The following is a 19,557-nucleotide window of genomic DNA, read 5'->3' as shown; positions in this document are numbered from 1 at the left end:
AGCTTTTTGGCAAAACACTTTGGCTCCTTGCTCAGCCACTCCTTGTCTACCCTAAGCCTGCATTCCTACTTTCTCCTCTTTTCCACCGGGTAAGTCTTGTTGAGTACTCCCGTACTCAGGGTTTTCCAACCCCCTGTTGCAGGTGAAGCGCAGGAGCCGACTTGTTTCGGACCCTGTTGTGTGACCGTCGTCGAGGTTGACGACGAAGAAGAGTGAGCGTGACCCATGGGCAGGGTCGGTAAATTTGTAATCTCTGTACTAAAGTTTAAGTTGCTCCGTTGGACCAGGCTTGTAATAACACTCTACTATTTGGAAGAACTCCTTTTGTAAATTAAGTTTGTAATACTTCCGCTGTTTTACTCTGAAATATTATTTTGGTCTTGTGTCGTTTGGGTTACTGCATTGTCTTCGCAACGAATGATCCTGGTGTTAAGGTGGCCACTTACTATCCTGTAAGGGCGAGAAGAAGAAGTTCTCGTTAATTGACCATTACCAGTGGTCAGGACGAGCCAGCTTGGCATGCCACAGGTAGCAGTGGAATGAGCGTCCAGCGATGCTCATCGGACTTCTAAAGTGGGAGGATCCCCGGCATCGCCGTCAGAGGTCCTTAGGACAATGACAGGTGTCGGTGGGCCCAAACACTTAGGGGTTCTGCCACAGAATGAAGAAACACGAAAAACCTAAAAAGAAAAAAAGAAAAACAAATAGAAGCAAGGAAGAATAATAAAAATAAAACCAAAAGAAAAAGAAAATAAAAGGTAATAAGGAAAGGACAGAAAATAAAATAAAATAAAAAACGAAAACTGAAAAGAAATGAAAAAGAAAGAATATAGAAAGAAAAAATAAAATAAGAATGAAGAAACATAGAGTATGTAGATTTTAAAACCCGTAACAACGTACGGGCATTAACCTAGTTAGTCTATAATTAGACACTAGTTATCAAATAAAATGAAAACAAGTCTTGTTTAGTTGAGAAGGTACAAAAAAATTGGATACGGTAACACTTTTGTTTTTATTTAGCAATTATTATCTAATCATAGACTAACTAGCGTCAAAAAATCCATCTTGTAAATTATATGTAAACTATGTAATTATTTATTTTTTTATCTATATTTAATGTTTCATTATGTACCGTAAGATTTGATATAATGAAAAATCTTAAAGGTTTTGCATGAACTAAACGAGGCCTACTCCGTCGTAACACACCCTTGTAATCTTTGTGAACACGGGTGCATCATCATTCCAACAAAAGATGACCACAAGGAGTATCATTGTATTGGTACGGTGATACTACCATGCATGCCGTGCATTGCAGCTTTCGAGTCCAAAAATCTGCTGCAAAAGATGGATTTGAGATCTCCATTCCATGAGTGTTTTGGAGCACGAGGAGGCCAGGCGTGGGTGGGTTCCTGCAGCTAGCGGCCGACGCAGGATGCATGACGATGCGACCTGTTTGGTGACGTAAAATCTCGTCACCGTCGCCATCCATCACATAAAATATGGAGTACAACAGCCAGCCACACTGGCACTGCACGAAGAGAGAGACGATGAGAGGCATGGCCGTATGGGCATGGCAATGGCGGAAGTGACGTTTGGAATGACGGATGGATGGACGCATGCATGCGAAAAGCTGATGGAGGCGCCGTGCCCCGTGCCAGGGGAAACGGCCGTGTGGACTTTTAGCGCTCTCGATCACCACCAGCCAAAAGCACAAGCACGCGGTCAGAATCTCCAGTGCTCGCATCGATCATCCACTGCACGAACTATGAGTACTTCGCTGGGCACACTTGACACATCTAATCCACGAACAAAGCTGCTGCTAAGCTAGAACATAGAGTACGTACTACTACTGATGATCGACTGATTTTACCAACCCATGGTCGGCCGGTCAGTCACATCCTGCTACTGCAGTGAGAGATAAACCACAGTTGTTACACTACATTACAACATATAGATCGACGACGACCCTAACACTTACTACCAGCAGCTAATTAACCAAGCTTAATTAACGACAACGCATGCAGAAATCAAATCACTACTACTAATCGACTGATTGATTGGTTATTAATTACGTAGTCCGTACGAGGCTAGATAGATTAGCACAACCATGTGGACGTAGGGGCATATCGATCGATCCCTGTCCATGTAGCGGTGTGTGCATGCAGCAGGGGCAGCTAGAAGCCCCAGCCGAAGGCGCCATCGAGCTGGCCGGGGCCGACGGCCATCTGCGGCGGCGCGGAGCGGCCCTCGACCTTGACCTCCATGCCGGCGAAGGGCCAGTGGTGGAGAGCCCCGCCACCCAGCGTCCCGGACAGGCCGCCTCCTCCGCCTGCGGAGAGGAACAGTGGCAGCTGGAGGTGGTTGTCCTGCACCTGCAGGGACGAACGCAGGTTCGGGAAGAAGGCCGGAGTCGGCAGCGGCGGCGCCTCGAAGGCCAGCGGCGGCGGGACTGCTGCGTTGTACGGCTGCCCGATGCCGAGCGCGGCGGCATCCAGGGCGGCGCCGGTGGTGGTGCTAGTGGAGAAGCAGGGCACGAGCTCACGGCCGGTGACCAGTTTGTTGCCAGTGTTGGCGGCGCCACCGCCGTGGCCGCCGCAGTAGGAGCTGGTGTCGCCGTCGGCGGCGGCATTGGCCGCAAACAGCGACAGCGATGAGGCGTCCGTGACCGTGAGCGGCAGCGGGCGAGGCGCGGATGAAGCCGACGCGCCTCCGCCGCCGCCGATGGAGGCCGAGGTGGAGTCCGAGAAGCAGGACTCGCCGGCGCTGCTCAGGCCGCCGAGGCGGTGGTGTTGCTTGCGGGCGGGTGGGACCTCGCCGGGCTTCTGGAACACCCTCGCGATCACCCACTCATCCTGAAAAAGGCTCTACATGTGTTTATATAAAAGAAACAAAGCTACTACAGTTCAGGTGCCTTTCTTTTACTGCTGATCATTGATAAAAATAGTACTGTACTAGCACAAACATGAGTAGAAAATGGCTTCGAGACATGAATAGTAGTAAAATACAATGGGTTTTATTTCATGCCAAAATGGAAAAACACTTTGCTGACACACAAACACACTTGGACACATGCATATATAAAATACAGTAGATTTTGGTGAAAAATTTTTAGATTTAGGTACTATAGCATTTTTATTTTTTTAATCTATATTTAATGTGATGTGATGGGATAAAAAGAAATTTTTTGAAATCTAATCTGGGCCTAGTTTACGCAAATGCTGGCCTTGTTTACTTCACCCCGAAAACCAAAAAGTTTTCAAGATTCCCCGTCACATCAAATCTTATGACACATGCATAAAACATTAAATATAAATAAAAACAAAAACTAATTAAACAGTTTAGTTGTAAATCACGAGACGAATCTTTTGATCCTAGTTAGTCCATAATTAGATAATATTTATCACAAACAAACGAAAGTGCTACAGTAACTTTAACTTTTCGGAACTAAACAAGGCCGCTGATACGCTTGCATCGTCGACACTGGCCGAGAAAAGATTCGAATCCCTGTGCCCTATCTTTCTTCCCCTGCGCTGCGCTGCGACTGCGATTAATCCCTTCTACAGCACTCGTGGTTTGTGCTTGGGGTTTGCCATATCCACGCACGTAACGTAGCAGCAGAAGGAGCTGCTGCAGAAGCAAGCAATCCTACACGCATGCAGCATGCTGGCTCTGACGATGCGAGGCAGGGAAAACCAGGGACACCTACAGTGCAGGGCCTGCCCTGCCTTGCCTGCACTGTGGCACACTGTGCTGCAGCTACTCCTGTCCTACTCGTAGGCTACGTAGCCATGCGACGCATGACAACCCTTTTGCCCTCCCATCATCATTACGCTGTGTCTCTAGTGCTGTACTGCTAGTACTACGTAGGAGTATTTGTAGTTTTCTGGAGTATACAGTGTACAGAAACTTTTTTTTTTTCAAATGAAACCTTTCTCTCTTTTTGTTTGGAGTTTTCAGATAACCATAAACAATGTAATAAAGAACTTCAATCCCAGAGAACATAAACAAATAAAATAGGCCTTGTTTAGTTCACTCTAAAAACCAAAAACTTTTCAAGATGGGAGTCTGCATGAAACATTAAATATAGATGAAAACAAAAACTAATTACACAGTTTAGTTGTAAATCACGAGACGAATCTTTGGATCCTAGTTAGTCTATAATTGGATAATATTTGTCACAAATAAACGAAAATGCTACGGTATCGGAACTAAACAAGGCCATAGTATAAGAGTGTACTCCTACACTAGTGGAGTAGTAGTACTCCCTCTATCCCAATTGGATTTTAAAAATCTTAAAAGAGACCAAATTTATTTATATACGAATCTTTGGATCCTAGTTAGTCTATAATTGGATAATATTTGTCACAAATAAACGAAAATGCTACGGTATCGGAACTAAACAAGGCCATAGTATAAGAGTGTACTCCTACACTAGTGGAGTAGTAGTACTCCCTCTATCCCAATTGGATTTTAAAAATCTTAAAAGAGACCAAATTTATTTATATAATAAAATAATAATATTTAAAAAATAAACTAAATATTATTAGGTTTTTCATTAATTATATTTTTTATAGTATATTTATTTGATGTCACAAAACTTTTAAATTTTTTTATAATTTTGATCAAACTTTATACACTTTAATGACTCTCCGATTCTTAAAACGAGGAGTACCATTTTATTTTTATATTTACCTAAAGGAACAATACTCCTACAAAGGAAGAAAAAACGCTGGGTGCAATGAAAGTTTTTACCCTTGTGGAGGTGGGGAGGAAATGGTAGGCGTAGGTGCCGTCGAGGCGGAACTCGTGCATGACCCAGTGCGTCTTGTGTCCTTTGGGTGCGCGGCCGCGGTAGAAGACGAGCGTCTTCTTCATGCCGACCAGCGCGCCGGAGCGGCCGCTGCGGATCTCGCGGTCCTTGCCGGTGGCCTTCCAGTACCCGGCCACCGTGGCGCGGTTGGTGCGCAGCCCCGTCGGGTACTTGCGGTCGCGGAGGCTGTAGAAGTACCACTCCTTCTCCCCCATCTTCGCCTTGTCTGTTGTGTGGTGATCGTCAGCAATGGCGGCTAGAAATGTCTATTCAATGTAATCATGCATGCATGCAGCTAGGACGACGGAGAATGCAACTGGATGAGGAACACTAGCTCACCTGGGAGCTCCCATGGCTCGCACTTGTTGAGGTCGATCTCGGCGATGGCGCGGCCGCAGAAGCTGCCGTCGACGGCCTTGCGGAGGAGGTAGTAGGTGATGAGCTCCTCGTCCGTCGGGTGGAACCGGAACCCCGGCGGCAGCTCGCCTCCACCTCCTCCTCCGCCGATGCCGACGCCGTCCAGGCCCAGCCGCGTGCCCAGCACGCCGAACCGCTCCATCGTCGTCGTCTCCGTCTCCGGCCTTCCCGCCGAACGAAGCTGCTCCTCCCTCGGCACAGCAGCAGCTAGTAGCACCAACAAAAACAAAACAACAGGATCGACGCCGTCCGGCCGGCCATTAATTAATGCAAGAGCAAGAGAAGGAATGGAAGGATCAGCATCAGGGCCAGCCAGTACCTGTGCTGTGGGAGTAGTGAAGGGAAGCTCTTCTGTTTTGGGGATGGAGCTCCGGCGGGGCTGGTGGGGTTGGTTTTATAGTGGGCATGCAGGAGCCAGGGAGACAGGGAGGCGTAGTGCAGTGGCTGGGTGGCTGGGTAGGAGGGGAGGGTGGGTGAGGAGTTAATGGCGGATTCGACGAATCGGGGGAGGGTGTCAGTCTCTCAGAGGCCTACCGGGGCGGGGGACGCCGGACGTGACGTGGCGGAGTGGTCGAGCTTTGCTTCTGTCTGGGGTTTTGGGGGAGGCTGGACGGTGCACACACACTCAACGGATCGGACGGACCAAGGGCGTGGTGACGGTGGATTTCACCTAGCAAGCCACAGTTCACTCTAAGGTCTTGTTTAGTTTTCAAAATTTTTAGGAAATCGACGCTGTAGCACTTTTGTTTGTATTTGACAAATATTGTCCAATCATAGACTAACTAGGCTCAAAAGATTCGTCTCATCAATTTCGACCAAACTGTGTAATTAGTTTTTATTTTCGCCTATATTTAATACTCCATGCATACGTCTGAAGATTCGATGTGACGCGGAATCTGAAAAAATTTGCAAAATTTTTTGGGAACTTAGAATTTGTTTACATCCAAAAAGTTTGATCAAAACTAATTGTACAGTTTGATCGAAATTTACGAGACGAATCTTTTGAGTCTAGTTAGTCCATAGTTGGACAATAATTACCACAAACAAACGAAAGTGCTATAGTGTCACGAATTTTTTTTCCTTCACCAACTAAACACGGCCTCAGATGCTATTTCCCAAAGTTTTGAAAATTGACGACTATGACGCGACTAGTCGCTAGGCTTTGCCCTGGCGCCTAGACAAGGGGGGTAGTCGGGCTTCGAATCGAGCAGAGTGCCTAGGCGATGGCTTGTGGCGATTCCGCGGCGATTCGCGACGCCCAGGTGCCCTAGTCGTCGTGTAGGCGTGCTTGGTGGGCCCACACGGGCGAGCGCACCGAATAATGGCGCCACGGGCGCATGCGCAAAAATTATGTGACGTGGGTAGAGTGCGCGCGTCACACAACGGATCGGACAGACCTGTTACGGATATTTTATCCAGGTTAATCTCATCTCCTCGGATCCTCTTACGAGAGATCTACGACTGCTTACGGATATCACCCACGACTACGCACGTACCCGTGGAGACCGGTTCCACCTCCGTGATATCACCCACGACTCATCGTGGGCTCGAGCTTACTTGGGAGAGAGTTTCCCTTCCCCTCCGACTTGTATAAATACTCGTGATCAATGAATAAAGAAACACCGAGTTCATTCTATTCCTCTCTGTTCTTGTACTTTGGTATTCCACTCGTAACACGTTATCAGCACATCGCTCTTCCCTGCCCCAGAGGGGAATAGCTCAGTTGGATAGAACATCATCGAGAGATCGACCTTCACCCAGGGCTTCATCCAAAGGTATAATCGTGTCGTTCCCTCGCCATAATCCCGCCTCAATGGCTTCACTCATCCTACAAATCGTCTGGATGGCGATGAACCGTGCCCGGACATTGGGCACACACTTCGGCAACAACTGCCTTCAGGCGGAACTACTAGAGGACATCCGAGAACTCCTTGGAGAGGCTCGTGGCTATGCTTTCGGGGCGAACGCCGTGATCTCGACAGGAACCCCAGACGTTTTTCTCTACGACGTCGTTTTGGGGGACACCGACGTGCAAACGTCGCCCCTCCGTCACTACGTTCGGTGGTGTCGTCCACGGCTTCGCCCGCGGCGCCATCGTCGAGGGCACCGACTCCACCGGCGTCTCCAGCGCCGGTCCTCGCCTTGCCGGCTCCACCCCGGCCTCGGTGCCCACTCCACGGCGACGGCCCGTGCCCACCACCGCCACCATCCATGGTGGCCAGCCAATGGCTGTCTCTGGGCATAGAGCCACTGTCGCCGATCCGGTACCCGACGCCGACGCCGTCTCCTGAGCGGACTGTCCTCTGCGCCGTCCGTCTCCACCGACCATCGCGGATATCAGCGTCGCCTCGTGTGCCAGCGTACTTCGTCGACCCGGCGCTCGCTGCTTCACCACCGCCGCCACCAACTCCGCCCCCGCGTCTCCGTCGCACATGGATCAGCGTCCCCCACGGGCCTTCGCCTCGGGGACGCGCTCCCCCGGCTTGAGCTCGTCCATGGGGGAGGGGGAGGAGGAGGTCGAGCCGTCGCTGCTCGGCACGGTTGCCCACCCGCGGCCTTGCCGTGGTCCTCCTCCGCGCGGCAACGGAGGCCGGCTTCGGAGGAGCGCTCGCAGCCTCGCGGCCTCGGCGCACGTGGCGCTCACGGCCCCGACGCGGCCCCGACCAAGCCCACGTGCGTCCTCGCCTCGCGACCTCAGCGCAGCCGCAGCGCTCGCGGCCTCGCGGCCTTGGCGTTTCGGCGCAGCGCTCGCGGCGCTCGCAGCCTTGCCAGCCCGTTGGCCTCGACGGCGGTGTAGCTCCCACCCCTGCGCGACTAGCGGCCGAGGCGGGCGCACGCAGCCGCGACCCCTCGCCGCGGCTCGCCCCGACGCAGCAGCGCCAGCCCGATGACACGACGGCGGCGAACTCCGCGAACGCGCGACCCTGCCCGCGACTGCGCGTCCGCCCCGACCCTCGTGGCTCCTACCGCGGTCTTCCACTGCAGTGCGGTGGGCCCCACAGGGCGCACGCAGGCCAAGGCGGGCCCACGCGGCCCCCACGCACGCGGAGCCAAGGCGCGCCGCCCTGGCGGCAGCGGCTGATGAGCAGGGGCTGGGGTTAGGGTTTTCAAACCCTAACTCACAGCTTATATATGGCTCACTCCCCCCTCCCCAATTGGGCCGAAGTGGCGGCCCAGGTCCAGGTTGGGGCCTGCGAGCTTTCAGTCTGGGCCAGTTATCATTGGCTATTTTATTTTTATGAATTAGCTAATTTATTTTCATTTCTTTATTTACATAGCATTTATTTTTCATTCCCTAAATTACATCAGCTTGTTAGTCTAATTTTTCTTGTAAATTTAGACCCTGATGTAAATTGCATTGTAAATATTTTTTACATTTCGCAATCATATTATGAATGAAAAATTTATTACATGTCGAACGCGTTTTGTCTTTACAATTCCCTATCACATGTACATACTAGTATAATGCCCGTGCTAACGCTACGGCTTAATTTTGAAATGCTTGTAAAAACAAAAATTATAGTTCAGAAATATTTTTTCATGTAACAAGGCATAATAGAGCTATTGTCGTATTATGAGCATCTATGTTACATTTTGTCTAACTCTTTAATCATGTATTGGACATCTTTAGAGATGTTGTCGAAACATTTGTTTGCTTTGCTCACCAAAATGTCCGCAAAAAATTCCATCCTTAGCGAAGTTGAGTGTTGTGCATGGCAAATGATAATTAGCTATTATTTTTTAGTGTAAGATATGTATTGTTATAGGCTATATATGCTTACACGGTTAATTTGTGGCAAATTTTTGCCATCTCACAACTTTATGAAGTTGTATACAAGAAAGCTTCCCAATTTCCTGGAAAAGAGCAGTTGTTATTGATGTTCACAATGAATGAAATAACCATTTTACTGACAAATGTGAAATGTATTAGAGCATCTCCAAAGGCTTTGGCAAATTGACTTGGCATTTGTTGTTGTTTGCAAACTCCCATAACAAAATGCAAAGGATAAAAATAGGCTATCTCCAAAGGAATTGGCATTTGGACTTGGCAAAAGATAAAAATAGGAGGTCTCCAGACGCGCGCGCTTTCCTTGCGCGTGACTTTGCTCGCGCGATCAGGTTTGCAAAGCCGTCCACAACTTGGCATTTTTGCCAAGTTTGCTTCCTCATTTGCCAAGTTGCCCAAATTGCAAACTCCAAATGCAAAACTGTTGGATACCCCTTTTAGAGCTTTTTGGCAAATTACTCAAACGCAAACCTCAAATGCAAAACCCTTGGAGATGCTCTTACAAGTGGTTACCAGTATTTATTATTATCTGTAACCTTTGTTACAAGTGGATATTCTCGCTTCTATTTATAAATATTGCTGGTCCACTTTGCATTTGTGAGTCCCATGGTGAGACCGAGTCTTCTAGCAATAGTGTGTAATGTAGGTATATATGCTATTTTTTTATTATAACCCTCCAAACATGCCTCATCTTTAAGGGGGTCCATAATATGCACGGTTTGTTTTGCATATCCAATATAAATAAAATATAAGTTCCATCCTTATATAATATGGTAGTAGAATCTAAAAAGAAACATAAAAACTATTAGTGGTAAACAGAATGAATTAATTTTTTAAAGCAGTACACATAACCTAACTTACATGGCTACAATCTTTAATTTTGTACTCCATGTTTGGCCAACACTCATGGACTTTTCTTAATTTTTCATAGTATACCTTATCAATCTTACCACAACATCGTTGATCTCGTCTGAACCTAGTTATTTTTTGATGATTTTGCAAAAAAATCAAACATCTTAAGTAATTATACAATTAAATATTGTAAGTATTTGATAAATTATAATTTTTTATTTCAACTTACAACAAATCTGAGGTCCATGAAGTAATATTTTTGTTTCTTCAGCATCATGTCTTGGTTGCACACAGCTATCCGAATAGCCATATTTAAGCATTCATGATCCATCTCTCGATCCTCATTTAAAATATTTTAAATCTTTCTAATACCTAAAGAAATTGGGTACGGTCTTATACTCTATTCCAATAAATATATTTAAATAATGATTACCTGCATTATATTTGTTGTGGTAAATATTAAAATAGAGTGACATTTCGTATAAATAAAATTCATGTCATGTATCCGATATTTACCAATGGCCGTAGATAATCTACTTTCGGACATGGTTGTTGTGCCAATGCTAGTATCGTTACGATCCCTATATGCAGGTAGTTGGATATTTTCCTTGTCCAAACAAAGTGAGTTATGGGATTCAGCCTTCCTCCTTTCTGGATACTGACGCGAGTACTCACGTTGTTTCCTTCTTATCTCATCTCCTCCTTTTGTTCGTTGGACATCTCGGCTCGACGAGCCCTTAGCCGCAAGTTCCGTTCTTCCCTCGTCCGTCGGGCGTCATCTAGAGAGAGATAGGAAATAAATAGACACCCACAAATACTATACATGTACTCTTTTTGGCATCATACCTGTGACGTTAGTGATGTCACTTAGTGCATTGGGCGTATCTCGCAGCGTCAACATTGAGTAGGTGAGGAGGCAACACCTTTTGATTTTTCAAAGGATCGCAGTTGTCCACAACGGAACAATCAGAATGCACAAATTTAGAGAGAGAAATTTTCGGCTATATTTAATACTTCATGCATGTGTCTAAAGATTCGATGTGATGGAAAATCTTGAAAAATTTTGCATTTTTTGGTGGAAGTAAACAAGGCCCGAGCACATTTGACATTTCAACTGAGCAGCTTCCCCGACGATCTCCTCCACGCCATCCTCCGCGGCCTCCCGCTGAAGCAGGCCGTACGCACCAGCGTGCTCTCCCGGCGGTGGGGGCCCAGTGGCTCCGCGCGCTCACCGCCTCCTGGGTGCTCGACCTCACGGACCGAGACTTCGCCTGCGGCCAGCCGCCGGCGCGGGCCGCGACCATGGTGAGCCACTGCCTCCAGCTCCACGCTGAGCACAGCGCGCCGCTCGACGTGCTCCGCGTGGCGCTGGCATCCCCGCCGTCGACAGGGGCAGCAGGGCCGAGCAACGGCTCATTCGGGTGGGACGTCATCGGGTGGATCGCGGCCGCCATGAGGAGGGGCACCAGGGAGGTCGAGGTGGACGTCCTGCACCTGACGGCGTTCCTAGAGCTGGAGCTCCCCGGCGACCTGTTCCAGGCCAGGAACTCGCTGGAGTGGGTGGCGCTCGGCGGGCTCAGCCTCCGCGCCGTCCCTCTCCCTACGGCGAGCCTCGCTGGCCTCCGCTCGCTCTCCCTCAGCCACGCCGACGTCACCGACGAGGCGGTCCGGGGCATTCTCGCCAGCCGCGGCGGGCCTCGCTGGCATTCTCGCCACCGACGAGGTGTATTTTTTATTTGTGTGATTGGAAGAATCGTTCCCACGACGTGGCTGACGGAGGTTTGATTTAACGCGAGGCTGAGGGTGTGTAAGGTCGTGATCATACTTCTAATGTGGGCCGTTAAATCCGTAGGACATGTTCTGTGAGTCGTTGCCTAGAGAAGATTTCAATTATAGTAGAGATGTAAATATTTTTATGGTCAATTTTTCTCCCTATTTGGAATATTATTTTTCGCTAGATGTCACCTTACTTTATTATTATTTTTGGCTACCACAAGGTAGTACTCATACTACTGCGGGATTTATTTCTCAAAGTGCTCTCCCAAATTTAATAATAAACATAGAAGGACTACATCCCAAAGTGAAAAATATAAAATGGTCTACACCTCTATGGTGACTACCTATGTTCCACAAAATGAGAAATCAAAATACCATAAAACATATGCAAGTTTACCTTGCTACACATAAACAAGTCTACCTTGTTATTTACATGCGCAATTTTACATTGCTTTACATATGCAATTTTACATTGTTATTATATACGCAATTTACATTGTTATATAAATATGCAATTACATTTTTGTTAATTTTACAACCCCGCAATTAATTAAATTTATGCAAATAAACATGTAGGCAATTGCCACCAAAGAGTCTGATGCCCAAGTTTCTTCTAAAAAGGAATTTGCCGAGCTAGCTCTTGATGGACACAACTTTCCTACATGGGCGATGGATTTCAAAGTGAGTCTATCGTTATGCGGAATGTATAAGGCAACTGACACTCCCAAACAGGGAGATGCTCCATTGTCTGAACCATCCAAGCACCATGCCTTATACATAATAAGGAACCACATCCATTCAGATCTCAAAGCTGAATATCTAATGGAAGAGGACCCACGGGCTCTCTGGCTTGCTTTGCAACAACGGTATGAGCAACAAAAGGCAGTTATTCTCCCGGAGGCCACTCATGAGTGGAACCACCTCCACATTCAAGATTTCAAATCTGTGAATGAATATAACCATGCCATGCACAAACTCAGTTCCAAACTGAAATTTTGTGAAAAGGAGCCATCTGACGCGGAGAAAATTGAAAAGACTTTGTCTACCATGCTTCCCGCTCAAATGATCCTCCAACAGCAATACCGTGAGAGGGGATTCACAGTATATTCTGATCTTATTAAAACATTACTTCAGGCTGAGAGGCACAATGAGCTCCTCAAATGGAACTCCAATCAAGGCCATGTCGGTGCCAAGCCCTTGCCTGAAGTACATGCAAATGCTTAGAAACAGACACCAAAGGAGGCCAACAAGAATGGCAATCCTAGATCCTCCAAAGGCAAAAACAAGCGCAAGGGACCCCGTAAGCCTCGAGGTGCTTGTTGGGTATTTTAAACGCAAACAGAAAAAATATATCCGCAAGCGCACGGATACCGATGTAGCTTTCACCCGGGAGTATTCCAGAGTATCGATTTTCCACAGGGAACGTGAGTGTACAAACTAAGATTCAAGATCGCCCAAGGATAACTATATAATTATTTTTGGTGGGAAGAGAGGAAGTTTCCTCAGAGTTCTCTAGCTGATCTAAGAATCAAGAATTAATTCAAAGATTATTTATTTCGGGGCATCAGAACACTAACCACAGAAAGAGATGAGAAGGGGGCTAGGAAGCTCTGACTACGGTCCTACAAACATCGATCCGAACAAGGTGGAATACGTCGACCGTTAGGGCTATCACTACCCTAGGGCTACCACAACAATCCGCAGGATTAGGTGTAATTCCAGGTAATTGCAAGACTAAACACCACGTCTAGTCTATTAATTACTACTCTAGCGTTGCAAAGACTAGAGCACTTGATGCAAGCGGGAGTCCAATAAATGACTTGAATGTAAATAAAAGTAATTAAAGAACTCAGGAATTATGAATTGAAGAACTTGGAGAACGATGAAGAACGAACCAGTTGCTGTAAAAGTACAATGTTGAGGAAGATCCGACAGATGCGGCTCCTCCTCCGCTCTCCTCTTCTCTCTCCCTATTTTCTAGATTACAACTAGAACTAACTAGAATTAGAACTAGATGAACTAGAACTAGAACTAGATAAACTAGAGGGATCCTCTCTACTTGGATGAATAATTGAAACCCTAGCTTTGATTCTGTAGAAGAGATATGTCCTTATATAGCCCCTCCAAATGAATGTGGGCCGTCAGATCAAACCGACCTTAATCGCATGGTTTTCTTTATTCCTTTATGTCGGTGGAGCATAATCCGCGAGGCAGAGCCTGATTGGCTCCTGTAGCTAGGCGGGCGCCCTGCCCCTGGGCCCGCTCGGCCTCCCGTTCGTTCCCGTGGCTTCTGGAGTCTTCTAGATGATAGAAAATTACCGCACACGTTAATATCTCTATGTAAACCCGACGTGTGGGCCTTTCCTCCGTATTTCCTGATAACCCCTGCAGAAATAGACAAACACCAAAACTCGTGGAATTCTGTTAGAGAAAACCCTAAGTCTAGGTGTTGGTTGCATATAAGTCATTTTCCGTGATTAGTTGACGGTTAAATGTGAGCATTAAGGATCATCAACAAGCTCCCCCAAGCTTAACCTTTGCTCGTCCCTGAGCAAAGCTAAAATCAGCAAGAAAACAGGGGTTACCTTTATGCCTCTTACTACATGTTTTTTAAGTTATCACTAAGGTCTTAAGTGATTGAAAAACAGAACGATCAAGTCAAGCACTATGTCTCAAGTTCTTATGTCTTACCTTTGTTCTAGAGTTTTTTGTAAGTTTCCAAAATAAAACTTAGGCATTTGCCTTCTTCTCGAAAGATATATAAGTAGAGCTTTAAAAATTTTAGCATACTTACTTTGCATTTTACTATGTCAATGCTCGGAGCAAGGGAGAGGAATGTCATACTCCTAGATCAAGACCTTTGACCTTTTTGAAAAGTTTGTCATCTCTTACTGGCATATTGCTTATTAGAGGGACCATGGGCTATCATTTTTTTTCTTTCTTTTTTTTTCAGTCTCTCTCTTTTTTTTTCTTTTTTTTCAAGTGGGCACCAAGTACCCCTAATTCTACTATCGGACACGTGTCTATTTTTTCCACTCAGGTGGGTATCTTTGTACCCCTAATTCTACTTCGGACACTTGTCCATTTTTACCTCTCGTCTCACTTTTTTTCGAATCAAATTTTTTGGATAGTCCCATGCCTCTAACGCAATAATACTTCGGAAGAGTAAATCTTTTATATGTTTAAAACAAAAAGATCTTGATCTTTGGAGCATGATAATTCTCTCAACCAAAACTACAAGAATTAACAATGGCTTGAACAAAGCAAGTGCCCACAGTTTTAATATTTATATCTTATAAGACTCTAGGTATTATGTCAAACAGGATCTCATTTTTTTTGAATTTTTAGATTTTCAAAAGATAAAATCTTCAGAACTCTAGCGAAACTTGGAACAAGTTAAATAGTAGCTCAGACCTTCTCATATCATGTTTGTCAATTACCTAGACTTGGATCAAACTTTCTTTTTATTTTATTTAAAACTTAGGATTACACAAAACTATTGTATATTACTCAAATAAAAAACTTTGTTTGGTTTCATGGTTATGCATTTTTTTATTTATTTCCGAATACTAGTAAATAAAACCAAGAAAGAAAAGTAATACTTATCTAGATACACGTGGGCGTGCCTCCCCCAAGCTGGATGTTGACATAGTCGTTCACTCTTGTGGCCTGCATGTTCGGTCTCACTCTTCTTAAGCCTCAAAATCCTGCACAACCCAAATAGACAACAAAACTCGTGGAGCATGTTAAGGGTTAGGTAATTGTCTAGAGCTTATGAGAGCTTAATGTGAGAATTCTATGAACTCAATCACATCCAGTTCCTCTACCAAGTTGTTTTGTGGCTCGAGATAGATTTTCAAGCGTTGACCATTTACCTTAAAAGTGTTACCTATGTCGTCTTGGATGGTAATGGCTCCATGAGTTGAAGTGTCAATAACCTTGTATGGTCCATCCCACTTACTTCGTAGCTTACCATGCCCAAAGAGCTTAACTCTTGAATTGAATAGTAGAACCTTATCTCCAGGCTTAAACTCCTTATGCTTGATTCTCTTATCATGCCATCGTTTTGTTCTCTCTTTATAGATCCTTGAATTGTGGTAGGCTTTCTCTCTCCATTCTTCTAGCTCAGATAGTTGCATCAGACGATTCTCGCTAACGAGGTGGAGATCCATGTTCCATTTCTTGAGTGCCCAATGAGCCTTAAACTCTACTTCCACAAGTAAATGACAAGTTTTTCCATATACAAGTTGATAAGGTTACATGCCTATGGGTGTTTTGAATGCAGTTCTATATGCCCAAAGTGCATCAGGAAGTTTGTCCTTCCACCCCTTACCCATCTCATCTACGGTCTTTTGTAAAATATTTTTGATTTGTTTGTTAGATGTTTCGGCTTGACCGCTAGTCTGAGGATGGTATGGTGTTGCGACGTTGTGTCGAACTCCATGATCGACTAGGTACTTCCAGAAGATTTTGTCGATGAAGTGGGAACCTCCATCGCTTATAACTATCCGGGGTATACCAAAGCGAGGAAAGATTACTTCATGGAACATTCTCTTGGCATGTTTTGAATCAGCTGATCGACAAGGTAGGGCTTCTACCCATTTGGACACATAGTCCACAGCTACCAAGATATACTCGCAATTCCCAGACATAGGGAATGGCCCCATGAAATCAATGGCCCATACATCGAAAAGTTCTACTTGAAGATTATTTGTGAGAGGCATTTCATTTCGTGAGTTGATATTCCCATGTTTTTGACATCAGTGGCATCTCCTGACAAAGTTCTTTGTATCTTCATACATCGTTGGCTAGAAAAAAGCCACTTTGCCAAATTTTAGCATGTGTCCGGAATGCTCCATTGTGTCCTCTGTTGGGTATTCTTAACATCATTACCAAAAGTAGACTTAGTTTTCTAATTCTAGTAACGGTGCCAAAAATGCCAAACCTATCCCTCATACCACTTAAGCCAAGTTGTCATCCCCAGCATGACATGAGAGACGCGGTATTGAAATATACAATTGCTCTTCTAAATAAATAATGAATGGGATCTGCAAGCGCACAGATTAATACCGATGTAGCATTTTAACCGGGAAGTATTCCAGGTATCGTTATTTATATTTTTACCACTGGGAAGGGATTAGCAATCATCAATTTTGATTATAGAATAGAATATGAGATTGAGTATCTATCATCGCATGTATAATTGAGAACATTTATCTAACTCTTTCATACAGGGGTAAGTGTCACATAAAAGATATATGAAGTAATGACTAGTGACAAAGATAATTAATCTGATCAGCATACTTAGCCACATAATAAATATGATAAGCACCTCAATTAGATACTCTAGAAAGTCATTAGCATGGTATTAGAATGAACTACAAGAATATTTCCTAAGTTATTCTCAACTATATAGTCTAGCATTATCATAGTTAGTGCAAGCATACTTAGCAATCATTGTGAGACAAGACTACGCCCATGCATAGTGATATTAGCAAGGTAAATGAGAAACATAGCAATCACTCCCCTGTAATAATGTTGCTCTGCCAGCCCAATACACGAGAGGGGGACTATATAAGAATCAATGAAGCTATCACTATCACAAACTACCCCACGATCTCGCATATTGGGTACAATCGCAGATAAATACGATATAAGCACCATGCCTACACAATATCTATCATTTACCCATGGATCCGATGGATAAACGCTATACGATCCTAAACATGTATATAAATCCAATCTAACTAAGCCTAGTATATAACTATGATAAACTAAGAACAATATAATCTTGAATATAAACAAGTAGAGCAAAGTCATAAGCAATATTGAAAGAGCATCTAGGCCCTTAGTGATTTCGGTGATTAATGACATTGTTGATTACCTTGACTAACGTGTGTTTTGCAGAGGCAAAGTCATAGGTAAGGTCATGGTAAATAGGTACTCGATGGACAGGGACGTACATGCCAACTTAATAGTGGAAATCGTTTCGGTTTTCAAAGATGGATGGACATCGTTGAGACTAGACTAGGTCTAAGTGCCATATGGTGAAGAAGGGCACTTAGAGTAGTTTAGGACTTTGTTTTCCTTTGACCGTACTATTAAGAGGGGCTTTGATCTAGTAGCTTGACTTAGGCAAGGCTTTAGGTTTAGGTGTGGTGCACACTTGGTAAACCTAGCACTAGGCAGCTCAGAGATAGTCCTTAGATCGAGAGGAACAAACTTCGTGTTGGAGCGTTCACGTTTCGATGATGTTTGGGTGCCCAAAGGGGCACCGGACGCTGCACCGGACGCTCTGTGAGTGCGTCCGGTGAGGTCCTTAGCCGTTGGAACAGTTTGGTGCTTAGGGTTAGGCACCGGACGCTGGCACCGGACGCACCGGGCAGCGTCCGGTCCCTTACCCAGGGAGCTTGCAAAGTTCCCCTGAGCACCGGACGCTAGCACCGGATGCACCGGGTAGCGTCCGGTCCCATGCGCAGGGAGCATGTAAAGTTTCCCCGAGCACCGGACGGTGCACCGGACGCTGAGAGTTTAGCGTCCGGTGACCGGTCAGAGAAAGAGCAGGTAGCCGTTATGTCACACCGGACGCTCAGTGCAGTGCGTCCGGTGCAACATAATGTGCGTCCGGTGACCCCGTTTTCAATGGAAAACGGTTGGCCGACCTTTGGACTTGGTGGATAGTATTTATACTCCTCCACCTCGTCCATGAGACTTCTCTTGCCCTTTTGAACATCAGAGAAACTTGTTGTGGAGCAAGAGAGTTGCAAGAGCCTAGAGAGGATTGAGATTGGAGTGATTTCTTGAGAGAATCCTTCTCTAGTGAGTTCCAAGAGTCAAGTGTGCATCCACCACTCTCTAGTGCCTTGTTTGGGTCAAGTGAGAGTTCTTTGCTTGTTACTCTTGGTGATCGCCATCACCTAGACGGTTCGGTGGTGATTGGAGGCACGAAGACCACCCGGAGTTCTTGTGGGTGGCTCGTGTCAAGCTTGTGAGCGGTTTTGGGCGATTCACCGCGACGGAGTGTCGAAGAATCAGCCCGTAGAGAGCACTTGGTCCTTGCGCGGACCAAGGGGGAGCAAGACCCTTGCGCGGGTGCTCCAACGAGGACTAGTGGAGAGTGGCGACTCTCCGATACCTCGGCAAAACATCGCCGAGCACTTTCTTCCACTACTCCTTTACTTTCTAGCATTTACTTTGTGTTTTTACATTCTTAGAATTGCCATGCTAGAATAGGATTGGAACTAGGTTGCAAAACTTTTTATCCGGTAGCTCTCTAAGTCACACTAGGCACAAGGGGTTGAATTGGAGCTTATAGGTTGCTTAAATTTTTAGAGAAGCCCAATTCACCCCCCCCCCTCTTGGGCATCTTGATCCTTTCAATTGGTATCAGAGCCTAGTGCTCATTTTTTAGGCTTCACCGCCTAGAGAAAGATGTCTAACGGGGATGGACCGCCACCCATGTTCGATGGGGATGACTTCCCGTATTGGAAAATACGGATGGAGTCATACCTTGAGGCATGCGATGTAAAGTGCCTAAAAGCCGCGACCGAAGGGTTTGTCCCTCCGGAAAGAGCCACCGCTCTTACTCCACAAGAGCAAGAAAACGAGAAGTGGAATGCAAAGGCCAAAAACCACATCTTTAGAGGTCTTTGCAAAGAGGTGTTCAACCATGTTCGGAGTCACAAAACCGCCAATGAACTTTGGAAGGAACTTTGTGCGCTCCATGAGGGAACTAAGAGTGAATGCGAGGAACGCTATCACCTAGTGATGAACAAGCCTAATACTTTTGAAATGCTTCCTAAAGAAAATGCTAATGAAATGTATTCTCGCTTGAATGTCATTGTAGAGGAGCTAAATGGACTCGGGCTTACACAAATGAGTACGGCGGATGTAGCAAGGAAGATACTATGTGTGC

At 45.8% G+C, this 19,557-nt stretch overlaps 1 protein-coding gene across 1 annotated transcript; it reads right to left on the bottom strand.

The window, feature by feature from the left end:
• LOC8082811 (protein CUP-SHAPED COTYLEDON 1) lies at positions 1,790–5,385 on the bottom strand. Its single transcript, XM_021446699.1, has 3 exons — positions 5,150–5,385; positions 4,753–5,036; positions 1,790–2,852 (listed from the first exon to the last, which is right to left on the bottom strand). Exons 1-3 carry the CDS (start codon positions 5,367–5,369, stop codon positions 2,175–2,177), a joined length of 1,182 nt encoding a protein of 393 aa, XP_021302374.1. The 5' UTR covers positions 5,370–5,385; the 3' UTR covers positions 1,790–2,174.

The sequence above is a fragment of the Sorghum bicolor genome, chromosome 8 (assembly GCF_000003195.3).
Source record: "Sorghum bicolor cultivar BTx623 chromosome 8, Sorghum_bicolor_NCBIv3, whole genome shotgun sequence".
In the NCBI taxonomy this organism is placed as follows: Eukaryota; Viridiplantae; Streptophyta; class Magnoliopsida; order Poales; family Poaceae; genus Sorghum; species Sorghum bicolor.
The sequence above is the reverse complement of the archived record's forward strand: the minus strand, read 5'-3'. Positions and strand labels throughout refer to the sequence as shown.

What these genes read in the sequence shown, in the direction of transcription:
- LOC8082811 (XM_021446699.1), bottom strand. Translation starts at nt 5,369, where the DNA reads ATGGAGCGGTTCGGCGTGCTGGGCACGCGGCTGGGCCTGGACGGCGTC. An exon ending in CGAGCCATGGGAGCTCCCAG is followed by an intron (nt 5,037 to 5,149) that starts GTGAGCTAGTGT and finishes ACCACACAACAG; the next exon opens with ACAAGGCGAAGATGGGGGAG. An exon ending in TCCTCCCCACCTCCACAAGG is followed by an intron (nt 2,853 to 4,752) that starts GTAAAAACTTTC and finishes AGCCTTTTTCAG; the next exon opens with GATGAGTGGGTGATCGCGAG.